A 10,429-nucleotide genomic window follows, 5' to 3' on the forward strand; every position below is an offset into this window, starting at 1 on the left:
ACAAAGTGCAGCGACGGTAACGTCATGGAACGTTTTCTTTTTGATAAGATCGTATTATCATGTTGTTGACTTATTTTCCTTCAAAATACATTGCTAAAAATACTAATACAATTGCTTATTTTAATGTTCTCATATTTCGATAGCTAATGCCAGAATTGTGATAAGACCATTTTGACATTTTTTCTAATAATTAGCTTTCTTAAAAAATGACTTTTCGTTATATTATTTCACGAACTATACACACGATTTCTTTAAAATTTTGGTGAGAAAATAACATTTTTTGAGAGAATATCAAATATTAATTAAAATTTATTTCTTTGTTTGCTACAATTGAAATCAAATTTGAAATTTTAAGATAAATTATTTGAGTGACAAAATTGCCGAGAACTTTCCCGTCGTGTAGCTGTTTGATATTCTAACAAAACACAAACTTTCATATGATGTGTAATATTCTTTTATCTGTTATTCCGCTTAGTTCCTTCGATGATTTTTATCGGCAGTGTTTATTTGGCTCGTGTGAGAACTGGTTACATCGATGTTATCGTCCTCCCAACAACGAAATAGCAATCGAAATATCAAATACAAGCTCCCATCCTGCCAAAACGCAATCTCAACATGCAACCAGCAGGAATTGCACCAGATAGGACTAAACTGCAGCGGCAGCAGCAGCAGACGCTCCCATTCCGAGAAGAATCCAATCTTCTCGGACGAAATATATTAAGCACGACCATCATGATCTCGCACACCAATTAACCACCCTGCGAACCAGCATACCATCGACCAACAACCCATGAACTCGCCTCAAATAATCCCAGATCGGTGCGATTTTCAGGATCTTGTCCTGACACTGGCGTCTTGCTGGTTGCTTTGTCTGTTTTCGTGATCAATACTGGGAGGAGGCTGTGACGTCATATCTCGGCCATCTTGTCATATCGGCCTCCATTCCGGGAGATGCGATGCGATGTGATCTGTGCTGAAATGTCCTGAAACCGCCCCTCCGCCGCCCTCACTCCTGGCGGCGACTTTTCAGACCGCAATCAACGTTCTGCTGAATCATCTCTACAGCGCAGATAAGATTGCAAACTGTATAATTGAAATTCGAATATTTATTGTCCTTAACTGATAACGAGGAGCTTTGTTTGTGTTTTGGGGAATGTAGAAAGATGGTGTGTGATTATGGGCATTGTGGAGAAGGATTCGGATCGGGTTACGACACGCGCCAAAGAGATGGGTAGAGGACAATGGAGATAATTGGACTAAAGGGACATGTATATTTTTTGACAGCGGGAAAACATCGACTATCATTATTGCGGTATCATTGTCACTGTTGATACTTTTAATAGCAATATCGATCTTTTTTCAAAACGAATGTCTTAACTAATAACATATTAATTCCATCTATTTTTGCATAACAAACTGTATTTAAATTTTATAAAATAACTTACTCCGATACTTGTGAGTTATGAATCCGTCTTGATATCCTTTAAACATCTAGATTTTTGAAAAAAAAAAAAACAAAATCGAATGGCAACATTTTACAATTAACTTTGAACAGAGTGCTCCGAAATATTTAAATTGTTATATTTTTTAGACTTATACAGGGTGACTCAAAAAAAATGAATGAATGAGGCAGTTTGTTTTGTTGGTCAAATTAAGCACGGCTCAACCCACTTTCCCAAAATTTGGGAATAGAGTTATTCTTAGTATTAGACTGCACCTATCTTCCGTCTAAATCAACTTGGACTATTTTTTCGTGGTTGAAATGGTTTACAAGAATTGTTTTTTTTACTGTCCTACCATAGAGTAGGCTTCAAAAATTCCACAGAAACCCTTTAACTTTTTCAAATGATGATAACTGATACAAACATCTGGAAAATTTCTCAGAAACAGCACTTTTTAGAATTATTTATTAATGTAAATATTGGTATTAATGTTATAAATGATAAAATTCAGTTGCATGGATTTAGCACCAAAACTTGAAACGATTCAGACTGAATTTCCTTACCGCCACCAACAAAGAACATGTCTGCTTTGCCCGGTATCCCGTGAATTTTTCCCACGATTAGTTCTCCTTCGTGCCGCACTCGTCCAACGTTGAGCAGCGTTTTACCTCCATTATGGGGATGGTAACCACCAATGACTAGTTCTTTGCCAGCTGTAACCGAATGCAGATCCGAAGGAGTAACGTTTATCCAAGAAAGAGACTTGGGGTTTGAAGTACAAAGTATCTGCAACCACACTGCTGAAACTGTATTTTATTTCGATAAAACTACATACTTTCATGGCAAAATCAGAGTAATTCGCTTCCCAACCAGCGGGTAGGTACATTGCGGATTGACCCCGGTAAACATTTGTTGGTATTATGCCTGCGCCTGTTAAGTATGCTTGACCAATGTAGGTGGGATTACCCTTTGAATCATGTCCACCCGGAAATGCGTCTTCAGGTATTTTTCCGGTGTAATCTCGCCAGTAGTAACCTAAAATATTACTATAGTGTTTAATATTTTTGGACGCCGTTAATATTTTCGTTTTCACAATAGATTTTTTTGTTACTTACCTTTTGGTACTGGTTGGCAATCCTGATTATAATTGTAGTCATAACATTCATGACAATTGATAAATAGAATACATCCAATTGTGACAATTCGAAAAACAATGTGTTGGTCCATATTGCCACACTTCGAGAGTTGGTAGAAACACTGTGTTCAAATAATAAATTTTGCTTTTATTTATAGCGGCTTCACTTGTGAAATTCCATTTATTATTTATCTTTGTGTGTATGGTTTGTCGATGATTTGTTTTAAAACCAGTTTGTTAATGTGAAGAAACATTGAACTGATAGGGGATAGTCAAATGATGTAGGAATCCGTCCAAGAAGAGATTACTTAAATACTTTTAATCTAAAACCCATTACAGTAATATATTTTTTCATTTTAGAACTGATGTCCTCTCTTGACTTTTTTTATCTATTTCGCGGTTTTAAATTTTAAAACTAGAGATGGTTATTTTATTAAACAATTTTATTAATATTAGAAAATTAATACAAAGTGTTTATCCAAGGATATATTTTGACTTTTACAAAAACCCTGACGTCATTAGCAAATCGCAACTGTTTCATTATTCAGCATTGTCCTAAATGGGTGGTAAATGGAGTACGGGGGGTCTCCACTTCATGAACAATAAGGATTCTCCAAGCACACGTTTTTAGACAATGCATGAGACACATTGTTTCAGAAGTGGTGTGGATTGCGGCCACCTCTGCAGCTGCCTCTTCATAATGTTAAAATGATACGGCACGCGAATGCCAATATCCATTTATGCCACTTTTGTCTCAAATGACGGCCTAGCAAGAGTGGATTTTTCACTAGGAAGTGTCTTTCAAAGGTTTCGAGTAAACTAGAAGCGAGCTCGAGCAGTTCCTGAAACAGATAGACATCTATTTTGTTCAACATGGAAAGAATCAATCATAAAAGTAATTTAGCTAGGAAAGCGCTTATCATTTTATCATCAAATTTTATCATGGCGATCGTTAAGGATACGGAATTATTTAAAATAGCTCGTGTTAATATATATATTTATCAGCCGTGTTTCATCGAAACGATTTGGTTGTTTTATCATTGAATATAAATTGTTGTGTTAAAATCTCATTTAAATTTCTTAAAGAGGAACAGTAATGTGTAGCAAAGTGTAAAATTTTATCTCTGGGATTGATCGCTACAAATGGCTTACAAATTCTAATTTGTCTGTTGTCGACAACAAAAGTTTTATTTGTGGGTTTTGTTTTAGGTATAAATCTGGGGCAGCGGAAAGGAATATATATTGTTTAAAGTATTTCTTGTTACAGTTTAAATTTTCAGAGCGCTGTTTTCTTTTTTCAAACGCCATTAATCTGCTCGTATTTTTCGTTTTAAATTTTTAATGGGATATTAAATTTCAAGGCGATGTATTTGTCACATTTCTGTAGTAGAATTCATGTTTTTTTTTTTCAAATTATACTACAAATATACAGTGCATTTGACGTCGTAGCTTAAAAATCCATTAAAACCATGTAACCAAACAAACAACTTCAACTTGTTTGAGCATTTTTTATAAAAAAAAAATGTATTTGTAAAGTAATAGTATTCAGACTCCTTCTTGTATCAATCAGATGAAGATCTAAGACATCACGATTTTTTCTGTCTGAATCGCCGTAAATAGATAAATCTACGAGCAAAAACGGAAGAGCTCTTGAAAAAAATCCTGTTTCCCATTAGCAATTAAAAATTAGATCGTCAGAATAATTGCAACGATGGGAACATGGAACATAAAGGTAACACAAGACCAATAAATAACCGGAATGGGACAGGACGAGGCGCGTGTCTTATTCTAATCGGACGACACCGAAGGCAATAAAATTATCAACGGTGCGCCGTTAGAATATAAATGGTTCATCTTCAATAAAGTGCGTGTAGAGGCAGTGATGTTGCCCACAACCGACAGACTATGCCATACAAAAATCCGTCATGTCTAATTACACGCTGGCACCGTTAACGACCGAGGCGTTCTCCGTGGATAATTTTTATGATTTGTTTTCGAAATGCTGATATACATGTAACAAATTTAATTGCTCGCTAAATAATTGTTTGGTTCTAATTTATACGGCTTGTGTGGGCGCCGGGGCGAAACCGTTCACATGGAAAAAGATACGAGGGATTAATTAAATTTGAAAAAAGGCTGGTTTTTAATTCGCAAATGACAGCGTTCTATATGTTCGTTTCTTCATTCTAAACAAATCGAGTATCCTGTATGAAAATTTGCTTCTAGTTGTGGAAAGGGGACAGCCACAAGAAATCTAATGCTTCAACCCACAATACAGTTTCTTTTGGCGTTTTGGAGTTACGTCTTGTTAAATTTGAAAAATGTCTGTCTTTTAAATTTCAAATGACAAGACATCTTCTTATTCGTCTCTCTAAATGTAAACCAATCAAATCAGAGTATCCGGTCTGAAACTAGAAAGTTCTAAAGATTGTTGTGCCATTTGAAGTTATGTCTCGTTAAATTTGAGAAAAGTTCTTTTTTGTAATTCAAAAATGACACCTTCCAACATATTTGTCACTCCTGTCTAAACGGATCGTCTATCCGGTGTTAAGATTTACTCATAGAAGTAAAAAGCTTCAAGGAATCCAATCCTTCAGTCCGCAGTGTCGACTTTTGTGCCGTTTTGGAATTATCTGATGTTAGAAATGACAAGGGCTCGTTTTTTTATCTCAGAAAATAGATGACATCTTCGTGCGTATTTGTCATTCCTGTCTAAACGGATTGTGCATCCAGTCTGAAAGTTTATACGTGGAAGTAGAAAGCTTCAGTCAATCTAGTGCTCCAAACCGCCATGAAGATTATTGTGTCGTTTGGGTGTTATGTTATGTTAAATTTGAAAATGACTGTTTTTTTTTTTAATTTCGAAAAGGACACCTTTCTACATATTTGTCGTTCCTGACTAGACGAATCTAGTATCCGGTCTGAAAGTTGGCTCATAGAAGTAAAAAGCTTCCAGGAATCCAACGCTTCAAACCGCAGTGTTGATTCTTGTACCGTTTTGAAGTTCAATATCCCCTTAGGTCGTGGTTTGCACATACTCTCTATCCTGACTATCCTCTCATTCAGCTTAGTAGGAAAATACAATCATATTTATAAATAAAACATAATATTGTAGTCAGGTTGGCCGAATGGTTTAAGGCGTGAGATTTAAGCTCCGATTCTCGAAAGGGAGCGTGAGTTCGAATCCCACACCTGACTCTTTTTTATCTCAAAAATAACACATTTCTACATATTGATGACTCCTGACTAAACAGATCTAGGATTCGGTCTGAAGATTGACTCATTGAAGTAGAAATGTCTGGTGCCATTTTGGAGTTATGTTCCGTTAAATTTGAAAACGGTTCTATTTTTATCTCAAAAATGACACCTTAGATATACATTCGTCACTTCTTACTAAACGAAGACTGCAGTAGCAGAAAGCTTCAAGGAATCTATTGCTTCAAACCGTAGTGCGGGTTCTTATGTCGGTTTGGAATTATGTCTTGTTAAATTTGAAAAAAAGGGTGTTTAACTCACAAACGACATCTTCCTATAAATTCCTCTCTACCCACAAAACGGATAGAGTATTCGGCCTAAAAATTTGCTCACAAAACTGGAAACCTCCAAAGAATCGAATAAAGAATTCAAATTTATCAAAAAAAGTCCAAGAGATTAATAAAAATTCTAATTCCAAATAACGACTTAGCCAAATTGTCGATTAATAAGAGTGCTTACCCAAAAGCTGCACATATTCAGTTTTGCTATATTATTGAAAATTACAAAAGATGAAACTTAGAGATGTTGTTCCATGAGTTCTCTCTTGTCTTTTTCTTCCCTTTGCTGATTCATTTGCTCTTCATATCTTCCCCAACCTCCTCTCCAGCGTTTGCTTGTTCTGCCCCTTTAATTCTTGTATTTTTTGTTGTTTCCAGGTTATTTTCTTTATAGTTCGGTCAACTGGCAATTTTTCTAGGTGTGTTAGACTTCTCATTCGTACTATGTATTGCACTAATTTATACCACCACTGGTTTTCTTAGAGCTCATAAATTTGATTTGTTTTTTGATCACAGAGATCTTCTACTACTATTCTTCTGATAATCTTCCTTTTTCATCTTCGTAGTGTTTCTTCTGTCCTCATAAATATTTAACTTCCAGCAGGTCCCATATCCATTAACGCCGTAGGTATTTAATAATGTCGTGTCCTCATAACACAATATAAGTAGTTATATAGTGGGGTTTCTGGTTCAATAAATTTGAGCTAGGAGCCCCATTACTTTTTATCAAGCGCTTGTCATCGACTTGTCCTCGGTTGACCTGACCCCTTGTTCGGTCGGCTTCGGATAGTGTCGTGTACAGCGATCATTGACCTTTTGTTGACCTGGGGGTTCAATATTCCCTTGGTCGTGTTTTACGCATACTCTCTATCCTGACTATCCTCTCATATAGCTTAGTAGGAAAATACATATTTATAAACAAACCATTTAATTGTAGTCGGGTTGACCGAGTGGTTTTAAGGCGTTAGATTTAAGCTCTGATTCTCGAAAGGGAGCGTGGATTCGAATCCCACACCTGACAGTTTTTTTGCGTTTAAATAAAACACATTTTAATGTTATTTTATTTATTGAGGAAATACAGAATACAGCCAGTTGTAAATATTTTTAGCGTTATTTAATGAACAGGAACATTTTTTATTATTAGATAAATCGTTATCACATGCTGGAATTTCTTTGGTCAATTTCACAGTCTTCTATGGCTTCCAGATTCACAATTTTGGGACATTCTTTTCCTAGCGTTTCCTTGAGATATTTTTTTTTGTTTCTTCCTTCTTCCTTTCACGTATACGATCTCCCCCCCATTTTCTTGATGTATTCGATCAAAATTTGTTTAACAGATGTCTGATCCTTGGCGCTCGAGTAAAACGACATTTATATAACCGCACAAGAGATGGGGGGATACTACCCGAATTTGCACGACCGTCCCCGACGGTGAGCTAGAAGCCCCACCATATAACTACTAATATATAAGATATGACTGATTTTGACACTGTTGACATTTTCAACCTTATTTGAGATTGAGCTATACATTTTCTTGTAGATTTCGACATCCAGCAGTCATTTCCGCCTTCCTTTTTTTCGGAAATTCCTACCGATTTTCCAGAATCTCTGATTAAATTATGACAATTTTCACATTTTTTTAAAAAGTTTACGTCATCTCAAGTGCACAAAATAAGAATTTAATTTTATAGCAAATAGTATAACAAAAAAATTACGATTAGCGCTTTTTTTTACTTTTTTCACATCCCATATTCTATTAGTTCCCACTCCCACCCCTTAGGAAAATATAACTAGCCCCGCCCACCCACCCTGCCTTCATTTCAGTGATTAATTTTATCTAGTGTGAATGAAATGAATAACCTTCTATTGAACAAAAATACTATTAGTCGTTAGAATGAAAAAAGTGGAGGTGGGCGGGGCTAGTAGTTGCTAAGATAAGACTGTTTTTGGCAAATGATTTATTTTCCAAGAAAACAAAGGGCGGGTAGACGGGTTAGCATTTCCTAAGATATGACTGATTTTGACACTTTTGACATTTTCAAGCGTTTTTGAGATTGTGCTAGACATTTTCTTGTAGATTTCGACATCCGGAAGTCATTTCCGGCTTCCTTTTTTCGGAAATTCCTCCCGATTTTCCAGAATCTCCAAATGAAATATGGCAATTTTCACAATTTTTAAAAAAATTTACGTCATCTCAAGTGCACAAAATAAGAATTTAATTTTATAGCAAATAGTATAACAAAAAAATTACGATTAGCGCTTTTTTTTCCTTTTTTCACATCCTATATTCTATTAGTTCCCACTCCCACTCCTTAGGAAATTATAACTAGCCCCGCCCACCCACCCTTCCTTCATTTCAGTGATTAATTTTATCCATTCTGAATGAAATGAATGATCTTCTATTGAACAAAAATACTATTCATCGTTAGAATGAAAAAAGTGGGGGTGGGCGGGGCTAGTACTTGCTAAGATAGGACTGTTTTTGGAAAATGACTTATTTTCCAAGAAAACAAAGGGCGGGCGAGCGGGGCTATTATTTCGTAAGATATGACTGATTTTGACACTTTTGACATTTTCAACCATTTTCAAGATTGAGCTAGACATTTTCTTGTAGATTTCAACATCCAGAAGTCATTTTCGGCTTCATTTGATCAATTTTGATGACTGATGTATAATTAACAAATGGGTTCATATACTATTTGGTTCTAAAAAGCACAATATTAAATGTTGAAATATACAGTGCATCTTTTTTAAAAGTGGCCATAGGGATTCCCATGTTAAATTTTAGACCCCATGTTAACTTTTGTTAGGGTGAAAACTCTGATTTTTGCGGAGAAAATAGCCTTACGGTTCTACTTTAATTTTCACTACCACTTTTTGCAGTAATTTGCTAATTTTTGCTTTAAAAAATAAAAATTATTTTGATTAAAAAAGTTTGGTACATCATAGACGGTTTTGACTTATCATTTTAACTTGTCATTTTTGACAGCATAATTTTGATTTAATCATTCAATACATTGATTGCAGTTTTTAGAAAAGAAACAGAATGATGGAATTCAAACATAAATGAAGATAATAAAAGATAATTTCACTGAAATTGCGTTTTTAATGTCCAAGATCGAAAAAACCTGTGTTTATAAATCTGCCACAAAATTTTCAAAATGTGCTCTTGCCGGGTATGGAACGATGTGGGATAGGTGCAGCAAAATTTTGCGGAGTTTCTCTGTTGTCGATAAGGCTTTAATGTATCCATCACTGACTATTTCTACTTTTTCTTTAATTGTGTACTGCGGTATACCCCGAGTTTAGAAACGTCAGGTAAATGTCTGTTTTTACATGGCTGCCTACAATATTAGCGACAAAAATATCCAAATATTTAGTTACATCCAGTAAAAATTTCAGCTCTGAATCTTTATTCAAACATAAGTTAACATGGGGTATAAAATTTAACATGGGAATCCCTATGGCCACTTTTAAAAAAGATGCACTGTATATCCAGACTTTTACGTAGGAACATTAAATCAATGTTCCGAAAGTCTTTTGTATTTCTGATTATAAATCTTAACAACATAACAGCTTCATCACAAATGTTGTTGATGTGCAATATAAATGTCAGTTCAGAGTCAAATGTGACAACCAAGGCTTTAACAGTAGATTTTATTTTATTATAATACTCCTAATATTTATATTGTAATTATATATAATCTCGCATATTTTCCTGGAAAACGACACAACGCAGCATTTATCAACATTTCCAGTTTCAGTGAAATTATTACAGATTTTTAACTTTACCTGCTTCGGTAGCTTCAACTTCAATACTATGATATTTTTTAAGAAAGAAAATGGGCACACACAAATTAATTTCATTATCTATTACTTTTGAAATTCGTGAATAAATGATTACTAAATTTTGTAGTTCTTCATAAATCTTGGAACGTTCATTGAGTTTCACGCACCTTTTTATACTTAGGAATATTTGATTTTATTAATCTTTATTTTTCAGAAGTCAGTGGCAGAAATGTGAGAAAAATTTTCTAAACACCCAAAAACAAGCTGTTAAAATGAAGAGACGAAAAAAGAAAGCTAAAGATAAGGTAAGTAATTTTTGTAACTGTATCCTGCAATATTTTATTTTTACACATATGTACTCGTATTATATACCTACTATCCATTTTTTTTTTTGTTGAGAATATTCAAGTAATCAAATTTGTTATAGTCAAGTTATAAAATTTCGCGCTTTTTCAAGATGGAAAAGTCTACTAATTCCTTGGTCTTCATTTTTTAAAATTTGGTTTTTGGGCTCTAATGTTTTAAATATA

The 10,429-nt window shown here is 34.7% G+C and overlaps 1 protein-coding gene across 1 annotated transcript; it reads right to left on the minus strand.

Annotated features, from left to right (window-relative positions):
* Nucleotides 1-1,943: 1,943 nt before the first annotated feature.
* LOC135135050 (uncharacterized) lies at nucleotides 1,944-2,669 on the minus strand. The gene is made up of 3 exons (XM_064063993.1): nucleotides 2,558-2,669; nucleotides 2,278-2,477; nucleotides 1,944-2,228 (listed from the first exon to the last, which is right to left on the minus strand). Exons 1-3 carry the CDS (start codon nucleotides 2,667-2,669, stop codon nucleotides 1,950-1,952), a joined length of 591 nt encoding a protein of 196 aa, XP_063920063.1. The 3' UTR covers nucleotides 1,944-1,949.
* Between the last annotated feature and the right edge of the window lie 7,760 nt (nucleotides 2,670-10,429).

The sequence above is a fragment of the Zophobas morio genome, unplaced genomic scaffold (assembly GCF_036711695.1).
Source record: "Zophobas morio isolate AGI-343-1 ecotype UQ-CSIRO unplaced genomic scaffold, CSIRO_AGI_Zmor_V1 ptg000004l, whole genome shotgun sequence".
NCBI lineage: Eukaryota > Metazoa > Arthropoda > Insecta > Coleoptera > Tenebrionidae > Zophobas > Zophobas morio.